This window comes from Rhinolophus sinicus, chromosome 1, assembly GCF_057876585.1.
Source record: "Rhinolophus sinicus isolate RSI-liver-muscle chromosome 1, RSI-T2T, whole genome shotgun sequence".
Taxonomy (NCBI): domain Eukaryota; kingdom Metazoa; phylum Chordata; class Mammalia; order Chiroptera; family Rhinolophidae; genus Rhinolophus; species Rhinolophus sinicus.
Window position 1 is genome coordinate 213,660,375 of NC_142501.1, and position 18,677 is coordinate 213,679,051.

The window sequence follows — 18,677 nt, forward strand, 5'->3', positions numbered from 1 at the left end:
TAACCTGTTCTCCAAATAACATGCAAAAAGGCATGGGGCCTGGCTGGCAACAGAAAGCCAACTCGTGCTTGCGCCTTCCTTCTGCTCCTTGCTCCCTTCCCCAGGGTATAACACAATGCATAGCTCCCCGGGAAGAACCACCTCTCCCCATGCTCAGATCTTAGCCATCTTTCCAAGCTGCAACCAAAGTTCCAGCTCCTCCAGGAAGCCTTCCTTGTCCAGGCCTGGGCCCAATTTAAAGCACTAATCCTGGAAGGAATTCTGGGAGTCCATGATGTTTAACTGCTCATGGAACGCAGATACCCCTTTGCTAGACCCCTGACCGCATAGCACCGGGAGGCCAGCTCCACTCTGCAGCCACGCCACTCTGGAGGTAGCTCCCTGGGGGGCGGGGGGGGCGGCCCCAGGGCTCTCAGTTCCACCTGGTGACATCGGTTTCCTAAGGACTGCTTAAAGCCCCTCCTGAATGCCTCCTCCCTCTGACCTTGAACTGCTGAAACAGTAAAGCATTTTTATTTGTATCGTCTGTCTACAAAAAGGAAGATTATCTTTCTGGCACCTGGTCTGATAAAACTTAAGTGGCAATCTCTGAAAACAAGAAAGAGGACACAAAACTTTTCCTTTGAAAAATGCAAGTGGTGCTTTAACAGGTCCTTAGATTAAAGGAGATGCACCTTTAGAGGCTGAAAGCCATGGGTCACCCATTCAGCAAACACCTAGTGGGTGCCTCCTGGTGGCAGGTGTTGTGGACATGGGAGTGGACGAGGCAGACGTGGTCCAGGCCCCACTGCGTGCAGGCTGACCCAAACCTTTACCTGCTCAGCCTCAGGGCAAGTGGGAGACCGACGTCAAAGGATGGGCAAATAAGACTCTTCCCACCGATCCAGTCATACGCCGCAACACCAGGAGCAGCCAGAGGGGGCTTAACTGTGCTTAACTGTAAGAAGCTGTCATTTCCTCCAGGACGGAAACAGCAATCAAAGCTCTCACAGGTTTGTCCCACACGTCAGTGTCACCGGTCTCTCCCTGTAAGTATGGTGACAAGGCATTCTCCATTCAGACAACCACCTCTGTCTCTAGAGCAGGGGTGTCCAAATTTTTTTCAACATTTTTCACCAAGGGCCATATGCAGTAAAATACACAAACAGCCAGGCCACTCACTCGAGGTGAAGTACGTATTGCCTCACCTGGTTTATTTAAGTAAACTAACTATATTTTTGGAATTTGCTGCGGGCCAATTAAAAATGCATTGCAGGCCGCAGTTGGCCCGCAGGCCACAGTTTGGACACCCCTGTGCTAGAGGAATTGTTACCAGGACAGAATGCTCCCCTTGCTCAACTCACGGTGGGGCCATGTCAGCCCCATGGTGAAGCCTGGAACCTGGTCCTCAAGAGACTCGTAACAGGGCTGTGGGCCACGTGAGACAAAGAGAAGTCGGAGGTCATCAGAATAGGGATGGATGAGCTCACGGCCTCCTGAGAAGCTCCCAGGCCGGTGTGACCAGCCCTAGCGTGGGACAACACGAGCGCTGTGCGAGTGCGGAGGGGCAGCACGCCTCCGTGCCATCAGGGCGGGACATCACCATGTCCACTCGGGGACGACGAGCAGGAGCATTTCAGAGGGAAGGAAGAGGGGCAGCGAGGAAAGGCATCAACTGAGGAACCGCATGTGCAAAGGGATAAAGGGATGAAACGCCAGAGGTGCTGGCAGCTGCAAATACATGCACATGACAAGAAGAGAGGGTGCCCACCTGGAGAGCGGCAGGGCACGGGCTGGAGAGGTCAGGGGGGCATGGCATTACACAGGGCCCCACATTGGGGACGACGTGACAGCATCAGACCTGCACTACAGAAAGCCACTGCTGTCAGTGTCACGGAGGAGGGAGTAGGCAAGACTGGCATTAGGGAGACCAGGTCCTACAGGTCGGCCTGCGAAAGACATGAACCAAGCCAGTGACCCTAGAGATAAAGAGGGAAATATTTTGGAGCGATTTGGTGGCCGACTGGATGGGGAGGATGAGGGCAATGGACACACAGCCCCCTGGGGATTTCAGGACAAAGGGCATGGCTGGCGACGCCTGGAGGAAGTGGTCTGCGGGCGGCGGCAGGTGAGCCTGAGGTGAATGAGGAGAACAGGGGGCCCAGGAACCAGCACCCAGAGGGCGGTGGGGGCTGCTTCCATTGCAACTTAATACTCCAATCACACTGAACTAGTTCTAACTAGGAAATTAACTTTCTTCACCACATTTAAGATGCAAAAATATTAAAATAAAATGTTAAGACATTTAATTGTTATGCTGTCCTTGGAGTCGAAATGTCTAAAAATCTCAGAGATGGGTCCTCAAGCTTACGTGAGTAGCACTGCCCATGTGTGCTCCACTTAACGAACAAAACTACTTCCTAGAGAGGGAAAAGGACTGAGAGGAAAAGCAAGGCCCCCTCCGACCGGCCACAGCACCGGCACTGTGAGCGAGCGGGCGGCCCGGGGCCCCCAGCAGGCCTCCCCCGGGCCCAGGAGACACGGGCTCTTACCTGTACACAATCCGCTCCCTCTGCAAGTCCTCCAGGCCGCAGCACAGCTCGGCAGCATAGAACACAGCTCTCCACTCGTCCAGGCCGGGGCTGCCCAGGCTGTGGATGTGGAACTTCAGGTCGCCTCCGTTCATGATGGTTAGCACCAGGCACAGGGCGTCCCTGGTCTCGTAGGTGTAGCACAGACTCACCTAGAGGACGCAGACAAGACACGGCCCCGCTAGCTCGCTCGCTCGCTCGCTCACTGGCGGGCTTGTGACGGGACACACACCGGACACCCTGCCCCTGCCTCAGGGACCGGTGCCCCGTGCCACAGGCTCTGGGGCCTGTGCCTGGGGAGGCTCTCACGGCAGCTCTACTGAGGGACAGACTGGTGACGCCTAAGCGGGCAGGTGGCAACACTTCACAGACACTTGGGACCACGACTCCTCAGAGCCACGCTCTCGTCACCGTCACCGTCACCGTCACCGAGCGTGGGGACTCCGTGCTCCCGGGACACCGCATAGCGAGTGGAGCGCTCCTGCCAGTGGCACCCCCCCATCTCGTGCTGTCAGTCAACACGGCCGGGCACAGCGTCTGCTCCTGGGTCCGCATGCGCACGCCTCCCACACCTGAGCACAGGGGGCTCTTCCCTACTTTTCACACACTTCTTATCCATCGGGAACCTCTGTTACCAAGTCAGTGCCTGTTCAGCTTTCGTGTCTACTTTCCTACTGGCTTGTGTGCCAATACACACACACACTCACACACACACACACACACACACACACACACACACACACGCTGGGAGTTTGACTGGGACTGCACTTAATTCATTCCGTCTACACATCACTTTGCGGAAGAGCTGACATGCTCACAGCCCTGTCTCCCAACCCGTAACATGGTTCCCTCTATTCCTTAGGTCTGTCACATCTTACTGTGTTTTGAGTTCTCAGTGGGGAAGTCTTGCACATTTTCATCCAATTTTCATCTCAATTGTAATGTTTCTGGATGTTATCATAACTGGTATCAATAATCAAAAATTCTCCTTTTCTACTTGTCTGTGGCTGGCGTGTGTTTAGTAACTTGGACCATCTACACACGACCATGCTGTGGGTCAGGCCGGCAGTGGGGAGAGGAACGGATGAGCATGACCCAAGTACAGGTCAGGACCCACTGACCAATCGTAAACAGGGGGAGAAAACAGAATCAAGGGGAAGGAAAGTACTTCTAGGTTCCTTGGCAGCAGTCAAGAATACAGAAACCTCAACATTTTATTTAAATAAGCTGTTACTATTTACGTCCCTTTCACAAAGCTAGATTGTGCATTTCTGTATTTCAAGGTAGTTACACAAGTATGTGTAAAGCAACTCCAAGATGAGCCCATTTTATCAAAGCTGTCCAGGTAGCACACGTCAGACTGACATACTACACATATAAACCCTCGCTATTCAATGTAGCTGATGGCTGTCCACTCTTGGGGAACGTCTATCCCCTAGCACAAAGCAGCTGGCCTCAGAGCTGAGAAATAAATGACGTGGCAGAAGTCATCGAAGACGACAAATCATCCTACATACTATCTTTCACTCTCTACCTTCACCTAGACCTTCATACTGCAGTAGATGCTACAGGAAATGTGTAATTAGCTGGCAAGAAGCTGGGTTTGGAGGTGAAAAGCACATGTTAACGCACGGCCTACGGCCTAGAACGGGTCTTGAACTCACCCCAGACCCCAGACCATCCATCTTTACCCACAACAGTCAAGGGGGGATCTGAGGCTTCATTCGATTGGGCTATGCTAACCGAGAGCCAAGTCAGGAATTGGACGAAGACGGACACAGACCGCAGTCTAGAGAAGCTTCCTCAGCTGATGGTCAGAGGGCCCCCATGGGCCACAGCGCTCAGCTGGAGGCTGACAGCGAGCTGAGGAGAAGCTCTGGCTGCCACCAACGAGGGCAAAGGGCACCTGGCCAGCAACGCCACGCGAGTGGGTGTGGTGGAGCACAAAGGGTTTGTCACAAATCACAGGTTCAGGCAGGATCGCCGCTGTTTTGTTTGTGTCCAGTAAGAACCAAGAAAAAAGAGGGCGGTTACTGAAACAAAGCTGTGCCTGGCACGTATCCCTGAAAGGTGGCACGCACCGCCCATGGCTGGCCTGAAGGGGGGCGTGGCAGCTGTGGACTGAGGAAATTGCTACTCGTGAAGCCACCACAGGGAGGACAAACAGGGACACACTTACTACAAATCTACTGTGCACTTTTTCTAGGAGTCTTTTCTCATTTAGAGCCATAGCTTCACCTTTCCTCTTCTTTATTCTCTTTTTTTCTAGCTTTTTACAGGCATACATTTTCCCTGTAGCTCTCACTTGACAGGCACAAACCTAGTTTTAAAAAAGAAAAAAAAAAGGTTTATATATACCTGACACTTCTTAGGCTACAAGAAGAAAACGGTGTCCTTCATGACAACCCCTCTGGGAAAGAGCAGCCGCAGACTCTGACAAGCCCATTCCAGTCGCGGACACTTCGGAGTTTCTGAGTCAGCTCTTTCCTCCCCCAGCTTCCTCGGCTGCGAAAGGAGCTGGGACGATCCAGGGACTGCACTGTGCTTAATAAACTCTGAGACAGTGGGCAAACGGAACTTGTTCATACTGACCATGGTGCATCTGTTTAATCTAAATGTATCTCCCTACGTCTTTTACCTTTTTGTACAAGAACAAAACTTTTGGGAACTAGAGTCATGATTTTTTTTTTAAAGTTCAAGAATATAAGGAAACATATTTCATAGCATTCGTAGACTTTCATACATTTACTCTACCTAAAGTAATATTTATATATTATTTAAATTTAGATGATGAAAATTTCCGCACACATAGAAGGGGTCACAGTGAGTACTTGGCTGGGTTATGCCAAACATTCTAAAGGTCGCCAGAGCATGCCTGGGGCACAACATGCTCCCTGTCCTCAAGCCATGGCCACGGGGCCCGATTTCTTACCCCGCCAAACAGCACACGTACGGCAGATCTCCCGTAGTGTGTTACCTCTTGGGTCAGCGCTCCAGCTCACGGGAAGGGTGAGCCTTCACTTGGAATTGGGGAGCATGTGTGGTTCAAACACACGCAGGCAGGATCACCTCTTGTGACCACACATCCAGTTTCAGTTCCCCTCTGGCTCTCCATCTCTGGGGACTCACTACTGCTGGAGCTGACTATGACCACGCCAGATAATTCCCGAGGCAGTTAACATCCCTTTAAATCGCTGAAACAGAAGCGTAGAAGTCTGTCCACCTACCACAGGGGTCTTTATCTAGGAGGGCATCATATTTAAAGGCCGTCTCTCATGAATTTGCCGGTAGTTTCCTCAGGATTTTCCCAAATTTAATACATTTCCTAACACCTTTGGAGGTAGGTGTGAGGGCCATATTTGTCTAAACAGAGCTGAGTTAAATAAGCATATTTAATAATGTACTCTGTACTACACGAACTTGAAGACTAGTTGTAAATCATGGAAATACAGTAACAGAAATTCCACAGTATAAAAACAGAATAATCTTTTCTATCAGGACAAACTGACTGAGCTTGAACATTAAATACGGGAAAACAAGTTCTTTAAGAAATATGCAGTCAAAGGTAAAAATCACAAAGATGTGAATTTTTTTTTCTAGATCTCCTAATGTTTTGAAAGCTTGTAGCAAAGTACCTTTTGCTCCCAGTTCAATGTTAATTCTCCTGGTTGGCTACAATGATTCCCCAAACACACAGGAAGGAAACGAAAGTGCTGGGAACGAAGGTGTCTTTCAATTACCTCGCTGCCTACAGCTCTACAGGTACTGCTCAGAAGTGGCCCCACAGCACTTACCTCTCCAAATCCGCCTTTCCCTAGAACTCTGTAGTGTCTGAATGTTTTCTTTGTTACTGGCTGCCTAATTAAAAAAAAAAAAAAAAAAAAAGTTTCAGGTCTCACATCACATTGTTACTTTAAAACAGAAAAGCCTAGCTTTTGTCCTAGCCTTATTCATGGCACCACACAGGTAAAGGGGAGAGCCAGGCCCAGGGCGCCGGCGCTCAGGGACCATGGCTCCCTCTAGTGGACAGCTCTCAGCTGCACTAAGAGAAAGGAGCCCACGGAACAGCGAAGATTGAGTGAAAATTCTTAAGACAGGTGCAGAACGGTCCAGTTACCTTTACTAACGAAAGACACATGTGCAGCTAACCCACAGTGAGACACTTTATGAAACCTTAGGCGCACATCTTGGGCCTGTCAGAAAGCTCCTGAGGAAAAGGACGTATCTGCATATCTACAGCGCTCTGTCCTTTGAAAAAAGGACCTCACAGGAGACTACCCAACATGTCAAAAACACATGTAGGAACTAGATTGGAAATCTGATCGATCAATAATAATTGTAATAACAACAACACTACTGATGGCAGCTGACACGGCTGAGCATCTCACACATTTCCCAGGTGACCCTACAGTCCACGAGAGTGGGTTGTGAGTACCTCTATTTTATGAACAAGGACCTGAAGCTCATAAAGGCTGGCGCTTGCCTGAGGCCACACAGCTAGCACCAAGCGAGTGGAGGCTGAGACCACCAAGACGCAAACACTGTATTGGATTACATTTCTGTGAATCTAGGATATGTTTTATTTCCTAACTACTGCACCAACGGGGCTGACCGCCATTTTAAAAAAAGAGAACAGAGTCAACTGAATGAGAATAAACTGAATAACACACATTGATAATTTCTGTACAAAAATACCAAATACAACACAAGATTGCCAATAGTATTTTGACAGACGGAAAAGTATACATCACTCAGTATGCATGATGAGAAGTTACTACTTGTTTTCATTGAACTTTAAGTTAGAACATACCTTTCCAGCCATTTCCACTGTAAAAATCGAGAAAAATGTGGGCTTTCTTGGTATTCTTCAAATGGTTCTCCACTTAAGTAGCTATGGACAACTCTAGAAAAAGATTTTATGCATTTATATACCTGTGTTGCATTACAATATGAAAACAACCGTGTGTTAGTTAGTGCACTAATGAGCACCTGACATGGCAAAGTCAACCATACACAATTCAAAATAATGAACCTTGCAGTTAGAATTCCACAATGGTTTCTAAGACTATCAGTGAAAATATGAAGGCAAGAATTCAAAAGAAATGCAATCAATTTAACCCTCCCAAAGTCAGAGGTTCTTTTTATGTATATGAACATCAGAGAAATAATTACTTGATAAAAAGAATCAACCAGTAAAAAGACAATAGTTTAAAGTGTATTCAAAGTGGTGTATGCCCTTGCACACATGTGCACAGGGATGTATATTTCAGGAGGGAATGTAAACATTTTGTAAATAAAATTGGAATGTCTAAATGATAACAGTAATAAGGTAGAAAATGTTAATACGTGACACAACCTTTTTTTGACACTGAAAATAAAGCACCTAATAAATTATTCTACACTACACATTTCTTGAAGCAATTTTATGCAATTAGCCATGCCTCTTAGGTTTTATTTATTCATAATTTTATTATAGAAGTAATGAAATGCCTCCTTGGGGGCGTAGCTAAGGGACAGCTCATTAGTTAATAAACAGCTACTGAGTAGATGCAAGCACTGTGCTGGATGCTGGAGGAAAAACGTGTTCTGAGGATCCCTGAAGATTCCAACACCCTGCCGGGAATATTCAATAATGAAACTATTTATAGTAATAGCAAGACTTTATGTGTCTTTTAAAACCTCATTCTCACAGAGGGTTTCCCAGAGGCCATGAGACGGGGGACAACATCACTGCTGTGACAGTGGAATGTTTGTGTCTTATTTTTTTAAAACATAACCCACATAAACAAAAGCTCTTTGGGTCAATAAGTTTTAAGAGTATACCAGGGTCCTGAGAGCAAAGGTTTGAAACTGCTGCTTCATTCGATCTTAGAACTTAACGCACTGTTCTGGGGGCTACTCGACCAGCTCATCTCCTAGTGGAGGGAGAGGAGGACCTTGGGGGGCCCCTTGCTCGTGTCAGCATGTAGGCAGCTCAACTCCAAACGTTTCTGAACCAGTTAAAGGATTCTGATACCGTTGTCTTAGTTAAATCATATTTACATATAAAGGTATTTAAGAATTTCCATGAGAAAGACGACACAAATACCAACTTATCCTGTCAAATTTTATATTTCATAGTCTATATATATTCATAAAGTTAATGCCTACCATGAGCTTACCAGTGCTTCTCAATTTCACTTCCTAGTACTCCTTACCTGCAAACAACAGACTCCTTACCACTGCTCCAGGCTGGAAAACTAACCTACTGCACACACTGTGCAAACATTCTGACATGTAGAACTGCCTTAGTTCGATGCTGGTTTTCAATACGCTCACCTGGGAGGTGCTGACATGCAGGGAAAACCACAGGTGGCAAGAAAGGACCACTCCTGCCCATCCAGCACCAGGATTCCAGGACCCAAATGAGAACACAAGGCTTTGGGGAAATAGACGTTGTAACAATACAGAAATGAGCAGGATAACACAAGACACGGAAACTCCTTGTTTCTTCACAGTGTTATGCTGAAGTCTCTCATTAGGCAGGCCTGGCACAGTCGATGGCAAACAGAGACACTTAATAAAGAGACACTAGAGAGTGAACAGTCATCAGCCGAATGAACTAATCAAAACAGACAGATGCCTGAGTATCAGAGCTTATTTAAAGATTGGCAACTTTAAGTTCCTATCTTGAAATTCATGCACAGAGAAGAAGGCAGAATTTCTGATTAGTCCAATACAGTCATGTACATCAGCCCATATTTTCAACACAGGACAGAATCCAAAAAAGTTGCTCAATCAGAGAGTTAAAAATGCATACAAATCGGGGGTGGCCAGTTAGCTCAGTTGGTTAGATCGTGGTGCTGGTAGCACCAAGGTTGCTGGTTTGATCCCCACATGGGCCACTGTGAGCTGCGCCCTCTTTAAAAAAAAAAAAAGGCACACAAATCTAGCAACAGATACATCAATAAAAAATCATAAGGCTAAAATGGGGGAGCATACAGTAACTATAAAAGAGAAAAGATGCTCTTAGGGGTGAAAGGACAGATTACAAAAACACAAGGTGCAATTACTAGGTAAGTTAAATGACATCAACTGCTAGAAACCGGAATCCCGAGCAACAATGAAAACTACAGCCCAGCGACAAGAGGCACAGGCCTGTGAGACCCCCATCACTCGGGAGCGGGACAGGTCCTGGCAATCAGTGATTTCTCCCACTAGGTGTGACTGAATTAAGGATCTTGAGATGGGGGACAATCCTGGATTCTTCAGAGGGGCCCTGAATACAATCACCAGTGTCCTTATGAGAGCGCGGCCGAGGGAGATGTGGACACACACCAAGCAAGAAAAGGCTACAAAAGACAGAAGCCGAGACGATTGGAAGATGCTACTCTCCTGGCTCTGAAGATGGAAGAAGGGGCCCTGAGCCAAAGAATGCCGCTCTGGAAGCTGGAAAAGCAGGAAACGGATTCTCCCCTAGAGCGTCAAGGGGAGCAGAGCCCCGCTGACACCGTGGTTTCTGCCCAGTGACACAGCCTTCAGACCTCTGACCTCCAGAACTATAAGAGAAGAAATGTGTGTTGCTTTAGACCACATTTGTGGCCATCTGTTACAGCAGCCAACAGGAAACTAATACAGGTTTCTCTGCCATCCACTTGGTTATAAGTTCCCTGAGGGTAATGGGCCTAGTCACTGTTGCTTATCACTTTATTCCCAGACCCCAGATCAATGACAGGCACGTGGTAAGTACTTAAATGTTTTCCAAAAGGAGTAAATAGACCAAGGCTGTGGCATATATTTTCGTAAGGCATGAAAGAATATAAACTCAAGCCAGCAGGCTTTCATTTTTGTTTGGTTCTCTGCTATAACCTCAACTCATAGAAGGAAACTATTATGGGTTGAAATGCATCCCCCCAAAGAGATGCGAAGGCCTAGCCCTGCACCTGTAAACGGGACCTTATTCGGAAACAGGGTCACTGCAGATGGAATTGGTTAAGATGAGGTCATGTGGAGCAAGGTGGGCCCCATTCCAATATGACCAGTGTCCCTCTAAGAGGAGGAAACAGAGCTAGAGGCACGCAGACGGCCATGTGACGACAGACGCAGACTGAAATGCTGCAGCTACAAGCTAAGGACAACTGAGGAAAACCAGCCACCACAGGGACCTGGAAGAGGCAGGAAGGCCCCCTCCTGGCCGTTCTGCGACCGTATCACCTGCTGCCACCTTGACTTCAGACTTGCAGATGCCAGACCCTGAGACCATCCCTGCCTGTCGTTTGATGCCGCCTGATTTGTGGGGCTTTGTTGCGGCAGCCTCAGGACCATCCAGGTCCTGACCCAGGGTGGGCCTCAACAGACATCAGCTCAACGAGTGACCAAGTGATGCCAACGGCTTGCACAAACATACAAAGGACTAATGTTTTGGACCAGGTCACTTCAGAAACCATTCTTTCTTCCTGTGTACGTAAGGAAGCTGAATTTAGCCAAAGTGTTCTGCTGAGAACTTTCCTGTCCATGTGGCAAAGGTCTGGAGAAAAGAAGTTTTCAGCAAGTGCCTGGATCTAAGAAACCATGTTACGGGAACCTCTTCACACTAGACACAAGCAGAGAGGGCCCGGAGCCAGCCAAGCGGTCCACGATGGGAGCCACCCAGTGTGTCACTTGTGGGTGTGTAATGACTGCGCCTTATCTGTCTCTCCCTAGAGAAAGCCACCATCCTGACTCGGAAAGGCCTCAGATAAGAACTATGTCATGCCGAGAAGCCCCCATGGGCCCCACCCAGGCTGCACACCAGAAAGGGAATCATGTAACATGCACAGTAAAAGCAACAACGATAACAAAAAATATTGCTTATAATTAGTAGCTATCAAAAAAGAAACCCTAACTAGTTTTAATTTACTTTCTCTAAGTAAAATTCAAAATCACCTCTATTTGTTGTGGAAAAGACATAGGAATTAACCCATAGATATCATGTTATAATTTAAATAATTGACATTATTTAAACAATTATCATCAAACAAGTATCGAGTTCTTTTTATTTCTAATCTAAAATTCCTTCAAATGTATCTATAATTAAACCTTAATCATAACAGTAAAATTAAAGTTATTCGAGATCAAACAGTGCCAGTGATTACGGCTCTTTAGTTATGTTACAAATGTCTGAGCTACACAGACGCAGGCTGGGCGGACCACTCACCTCACGCAGGCCTCGAAGGCTTCTTTGGGAGGGTCTTCCTCCTTCAGCCTCAGTTTACATTCTCTCAGCACACGTGGAGGCACTTCTGGTAAAAGAACCACCAAACCCTGCATGCATGTGGCACAAACCAAACACAGAACAGTTAGTGATTCTGTAGTTTACCAGCTGTGAACAACGCCTAATGTTTATTGGAAAGAAACAAAACAGAAAGTGCATGAAATAACAGGTCAAAGCCCCACCTTCACTCAGCCCCGTATCATTTTCCGGGGTTCAGTGTTGTCTATCTTTCCCTGTGCACATCAACACAGGGAAACAGGGTCTCCAAGAGATACTGTACCCCCAAGTTCACAGCAGCACGACTCACAACAGCCAAAGGTGGGAGCAGCCCAAGTGCACATCATCAGATGAATGGATAAACTAAATGTAGTCCATCCGTTCAATGGAATATATTCTTCAGCCTTAAGAAGGAAAGAAATCCTGACACCTGCTACAACAGGGATGGACCTGGAGGATAATACGCCACTTGAAATAAGCCAGACACAAAAGGACAAATTCTGTGTGATTCCACTTATATAACATCCCCAGAGCACTTAGATTCAGAGACAGAAAGAACGGTGGGTGCCAGGGACTGGGGTGGGGATGGTGGGTTGTTGTCATGGGGACAGAGTTTCCGTTTTGTAAGATGAAGTTCTGGAGATGACGGCGTGGATGGATGTACAACACAGTGAGTGTATTTAGTGCCACTAAGCTGGACACCTACAAATGGTTAAGATGACAAATTTTATGGTATATTTTTCTTACAATTAAAAACGCAAACACACACACCTGCAAATCTTCAGGAATACATACTTTTTCCACATATAAATGGAATAAAAATTATGTACAGATGCTCCTCAACTTACAATGGGGTTACGTCCCAGCAAACCCATCCTAAGTTGAAAATATCATAGGTCGAAAATGCACTGACTACATCTGACCTACCAAACCTCACAGCTCAGCCTCGCCGACCTTAAACGTGCTCAGGACATGGACATGAGCCCACAGTTGGGCAATGATCTTGAGTTGCACCTCGAGAGTAACTGCCTTCCTCTTCTCCCCAGAAGCAGGAGACACAGACGGGCATTTGTAGACATGATGGGATGCGGAAATACAAAGCACACTACCCAAAAGATGCTGGCAACACAGCACACTGGAGAGTATTGGTTGTTTGCCCTCGTGATCACACGGCAACGCAGGAGGATCACTCAGTCTGCATGTCACCAGCCCGGGAAAACATCAAAACCCGAAGAACGGTTTCTATTAAATGCATATTGCTGTCACACCATTGTAAAGTCAAAAACTCGTAAATCAAACCGCTGTAAGCTGGGGCCATCCGTATAGTTTGTATGCTTGTTTTATATAGGTTTTTAAGTATGTGCTGACACTAGAGAGCTACTGTATTTTCTTTAATGACAGCCTGGTTTTCCAGAGTCTGGGTTGATCTGCCCCCACTAAACATTCTAGCTGCCAGTTTTCTCCAGGGCAAACACCACTGCCATGGACATCTCTGTACAAATGTGTTTTCATAGGAACGATTCCTACAACTACTTGCTCAAAGGATACACACATTTTAAATGTTGATATTTAAATGTTGATACAAAAATGCCCTACAAAAAGGCTCTACCATTTTATATTCTCACTAATACGTCCCTACGTGTCAGTTTCCCATTCCCTTAACCCTCATCCAGAGAATTCTGGAAAAAGAAAACCCATCCTAAAACTATTGTTCAGCTTTATTGAAAAACAAACCCCGATCACGCTCAACTGTACATTTAATTTGTCATTAGAAATGAGAAGTGCATTCTGGAGTGATTTCTCACTGTGGTACAGCCCAGTTACCACAGCTAAACTTGGTGTTTTCTATAAATCAGAGCGGCTAGTTCATCGAAGAAGCTGAACTGTTAGTAGAAATACACCAAGACAAAGCTCACATTTCTCCCCAAGACAACAATACTGTTATAATTTACAATGATTAATAGCTGCCACTTAAACTACCTAAGACAAGTGAGGCCGTTCCACATGCACACTGTGTCATCAAACCTTTCTACCGCGCAAGCAGATGTGGCTCAGGAGGCTACAGAACGTTCCGTTGCCCGCAGCAAAGAGTGGAAGAGCCAAGACTGAACCAGGCCCTCGGGACTTCCAAGACCAGTTTCTTTCTACACGGCAAGGGTAAGATGGGTCCGTTCATTTTACCATTTTGGAAAAGACATCTGTTCATTCGTTTATTCCACAAATACATTGTTCCAGGCATAGGAGCCAACAGAAAAATGACAAAATTTTCACAGAAGATAAAGCCATTAAAACCCAAAACTGTCTCAAAAATATGTATTTTTAAGAACTAGCTTTCATTATTTCCCCTCCAAAGCTCTTAATTTTATGAAGCTGAACTGCAGGTTAATTCTATAAAACTGATGATTAACTCCAAGTAGAGATCCTTTTTTCAGGAACTTGTTAATAGAAATTTGTATGAATCAAAATTCATTCCCACAAAAAAGAAATGCAATGCTTGTAACCCTCCATGAACAGAGATGTGAGGTGAGCTAAGGCAAGCTAAGGTGTGCAAGCTAAGGTGTGCAAGCTAAGGTACAGCATGACCAGCCTGGTGCTCTGAGCATAACGATGGTGGAACAGACTTCTGCGGGGGCTTTCAAGTAAGGAACAAGAATTACTTTTCAGAATAGGTAGTTGCCAGGGCAAATTTACCAAATGACTCAGTGCCTTGTTTTTCAAGTTTTGGACCACTGTTGGGGAGGGAGAGGTAGATTAATTTTGCATAAACATTCTTATTTTCATGTGTTAAAAAATACACATATTTAACTATTTTTTAAAAATCGGGTTGTCTTTTTATCACTGGATTGTAAAAATTCTTTATATATCCTGGATTCCAGGCCCAAACCAGGTGCTGGGTTGCAGCTGTTTTCTCCCATGCTGTAAGCTGTCTTTCCACTTCCTTTATAGCATTCTTTAAAGCACAACATTTTTAATTTTGATGAAACCCAGTTTTTTCTTTTGTTACTGTCCCTTTGATGTCATACCTAAGAAACCACTGTCTAAACCAAGGTCACAAAGATTTACACTGAAGAGTTACACCTAAGCTTTACACTTTAGAGATTGCCTCTGAGAGTTTTATAGTTCTGGCTCTTATATTTAACTGTTTGACCCGTCTGAAATGTGTGAGGTAGAGGTCCAGCTTCATTCTTTTGCGTGTGCACATCCAGTTGTCCCAGCACCACGTACTGAAAGACTATTCTTTGCCCACTGAGTTGTTCTGGCACCTTTGTTGTAAGTTACTTGACTATAAACGTGTGAATTTGTTTCCACACTCTCTATTCGATTGACCCATACGACTGCCCTATGTCAGGACCACACTATCTCAAATTCCAGTCCATTGAGTATGCACATGAATTCTAAGATCAGCATGTTAATTCTGCAAAAAGAGCAGGGATTTGGCTAGGGGTTATGACGACTCTGCATCAATTTGGGGGGTCCTGTCATCTTAACAATATTAAGTTCTCTAATCCATGAACAAGCGATGTCTTTCCACTTACTTAAGTTAATTTCTTTCAATGGTGTTCTGAAGTTTTTCGGCATATTTAAGTCTTTACTTCTTTTGTTACATTTACTCCCAACTATTTTATTCTTTTTGACGCTTCTGTAATAGAATTGCTTTCTTAATTTCATCTTTGGACTTGAAGTGCTAGTGTATAGAAATACACCTGAAGTTTGGGTAGTGCTCGTAGGGCCTGCACCTTGATGAACTCACTTATTACCTCTAGCACTTTCTTCCCCCAAGGTATGTATGGATCCATCAGGATTTTCTATATACAAGTACTATGGTCCGAATGTGTCTCCCCCCAAATTCATATGGTGAAATCCTACCCCCGAAGTGACAATATTAGGATGTAGGGGCTCTGAGAGGCGCTCAGCTCACAAGGACGGAGCCCCAGGAATGAGATTAGTGCCTACAAAAGAGGAGCCATTACTCCTTCCCCATGTGAGCACACAGCAGGAAGAGCGTGCCCCCAGAAGGCAACCCTGTTGGCACCCCAATCCTAAGGCTTCCCAGCCTGCAGAACTGTGAGCAATAAATGTCTGTGGTTTATAAGCTACCAAGGCGGTGCAGTTTGTTATAGCCTCCTAAATGAACTAAGACAACAAGATCGTGTTATCTGCCAAGAGACGGTTCTACTTCTTCCTTTTCAATCCAGATACCTTTTATTTATTTTTCTTGCCTAATTGCCCTGACTAGAATGCCAAACAGAAGTGACGAGAGCAAACAGCCTTGTCTTGTTTCTGGTCGTAAGATGAAAGCATCCGACCTTCCACATTTAAGTATGTCGTCAGCAGTGAGTGTTTCGTGTATGTCTTTTATCAGGTTGAGTAAGTTCCATTCCATTCCTAATTTGTTGGGTGCTTTTATTATGAAAGTCTTTGGGTTTTGTCATATGCTTTTCTTGCCTCTAATAAGATGATCATGTGGTGGGAGTTTTTTGTTTGTTTGGTGTGTTTTTTTTTCATTTAAGACAGGGAATACCTTATTCAAACCCATCAGAGAAATGGACAGGTTAGGTCTGTAACAAAGCGTCGTGTTTTAAAGCATAGGCCAGTAATTGTATGAGAGTATATACTGCTGCATACAAATGAACTGATCAGACCACAGCTTTTCAATGTTTAAAACAGAATAAGCTTCTGTGTAAAAGCAGCACCTTTGTGACATTAACTTTAGTATTCCTCTCCTTCCTCCCCCTCTCCTTCAACAGAATCCACACCAACCTCCTCAGACTCCTTCTCAAGGGCAGCCATGTCAGGCCTCAGAGAACGCCCCTTCCTCCATGCCCTCACCCACGTACCAGTGAACAAAGGCACGCTTGGCATACATCAGGTCAGACTTGTGGCCCAGGCGTGCCCAGGCCTCAGCAATAGCTGTGGTGCTGCTCAGCAGGCACACAGCTCACTGTGCTTTGGCCAGGTCTCCACCAGGTACCACAGTGGGAGGCTGGTAATTAATGCCAACTTTGAAGCCAGTAGGGCACCAGTCCACAAACTGGATGGTACGCTTGGTCTTGATGGTGGCAATGGCGGCATTGACATCTTTGGGAACCACGTCACCCTGGTACAACAGGCAGCAAGCCATGTATTTACCGTGGCGAGGGTCACATTTCCCATCTGGTTGGCTGGCTCAAAGCACGCATCGGTGATCTCTGCTACAGAAAGCTGCTCGTGGGAGGCTTTCTCAGCAGCGATGATGGGCATGTGTGGCCAGAGGGAAGCCAGTGCGGGGATAGGGCACCAGGTTGGTCTGGAATTCGGTCAGGTCAACATTCAGGGCTCCATCAAATCTGAGGGAAGCGGTGATGGAGGACATAATTTGACCTATCAAGCTATTCAAGTTAGTGTAGGTTGGGAGCTCAATATCGAGGTTTCTATGACAGATGTCGTAGATGGCCTCATTGTCACCAACGAAGGCACAGTCAGAGTGCTCCAGGGTGGTGTGGGTGGTGAGGATGGAGTTGTAGGGCTCAACTGCAGCGGTGGAAACCCGGGGGGCTGGGTAAACGGAGAACTCCAGCTTGGATTTCTTGCCATAACCGACAGAGAGGCGTTCCATCAGCAGGAGGTGTCCCAGAACCAGCTCCCCCGCCAAAGCTGCGGAAAACCAGGAAGCCCTGAAGCCCTGTGCACCGGTTGGCAGTTTCCGAACTCGGTCCAAGACAAAGCCAATGGTCTCCTTGCCAACGGTGTCGTGCCCCCGGGTATACTTATTGGCAGCATCTTCCTTGCCTGAGGTGAGCTGCTCGGGGTGGAAGGGCTGGCGGTAGGTGCCAGTGCAAACTTCATCAATGACTGTGGGTTCCAATATCTACCAACACTGCCCTGGGCACATGCTTGCCAGTGCCTGTCTCACTGAAGGAGGTGTTGAAGGAGTCATCTCCTCCTCCAATGGTCTTGTCACCTGGCATCTGGCCATCAGGCTGGATGCCATGTTCCAGGCAGTGGAGCTCCCAGCAGGGATTGCCGATCTGGACACCAGCCTGGCCAACGTGGACGGAGATGCACTCACGCATAGTCGCTGCTTTGCGGCTGCCGGGCCGATGGCTGAGAGGAAGAGGCTGCTGCTTCTTACAGCACGCCTCTTAGGCGGTCCATGTAAGAGAACATTGGTGGGGTTTTTTTGACCTGTATTAATATGATGTATTATATGAATTGATTATCAGATGCTGGACCAATTTTGCATTCCCGGGATAAATCACACTTGGTTTTGGTCATGATTATTATTATTTTTTTAATGTAAACCACTTTTGGCTGAATTTCAGTATTTGGGAATCCTGAAAATAAAACTAAGAATGACTGAGGATAAAGGGCTTTACCCTTCTAAAAGAATAAAAAAACGCAAGATTGAATACACACAGTCTGGCCTTACTCTTACGTGCTTTCAGGTATTGTGGATTGTTAAAATTTGAGTAAAGGAGTTCCCTTTTCAATATGCAAAAGAAAGATTTTTTTTTTTTTTAAGAAAAGACAAGAAAAACTACAATGATGATTTGACCCATTACTATTTCTTCTGAAGTAAAGCACAAGTGTAGTTTCCCCAGTTGATGGTAAGAAAAGGGAAAAACAAAGCTTTCCAGCAGCACCACCTTCAGGCAGCGCACACACCTCGCACCATCGCTGAGTCAGACACGGGTGCCTGCCTCTCCCTTCTCCTTCTACCTCGCTGCATCCGCCACGGTTCCTCTTTAAATTACGTCTTTCTGCTTGACAACCTTCCTTGCTATGTGAGTGTTTCTTCAGAAAAGGTGAAGAAGGAAAAAGGAGTTAACAAAAAAAGATTTTAAAAACTAGATAAACGAAACTTCTCTTCCACTTTTTCCAATTAAGTGTCCTGGGGG

At 46.1% G+C, this 18,677-nt stretch overlaps 1 protein-coding gene and 1 pseudogene across 11 annotated transcripts in view; both read right to left on the reverse strand.

Annotated features, from left to right (window-relative positions):
* Positions 1 to 18,677, reverse strand: part of GRK4 (G protein-coupled receptor kinase 4) — a 57,954-nt gene that overhangs the window by 19,568 nt on the left and 19,709 nt on the right. For 10 of the 11 annotated variants that reach the window (XM_019711513.3, XM_019711516.3, XM_074320501.2 and 7 more), the window contains 5 exons: positions 11,746 to 11,852; positions 7,381 to 7,473; positions 6,365 to 6,428; positions 4,750 to 4,890; positions 2,532 to 2,722 (listed from right to left, as the gene is read on the reverse strand). In XM_019711513.3, coding sequence (XP_019567072.2) covers positions 2,532 to 2,722; positions 4,750 to 4,890; positions 6,365 to 6,428; positions 7,381 to 7,473; positions 11,746 to 11,852 — 596 coding nt within the window. The remainder of the gene's footprint in view (positions 1 to 2,531; positions 2,723 to 4,749; positions 4,891 to 6,364; positions 6,429 to 7,380; positions 7,474 to 11,745; positions 11,853 to 18,677) is intronic. The other variant, XM_019711518.3, reaches the window with a different exon arrangement.
* Positions 16,382 to 17,987, reverse strand: LOC148759338 (tubulin alpha-1A chain-like; annotated as a pseudogene).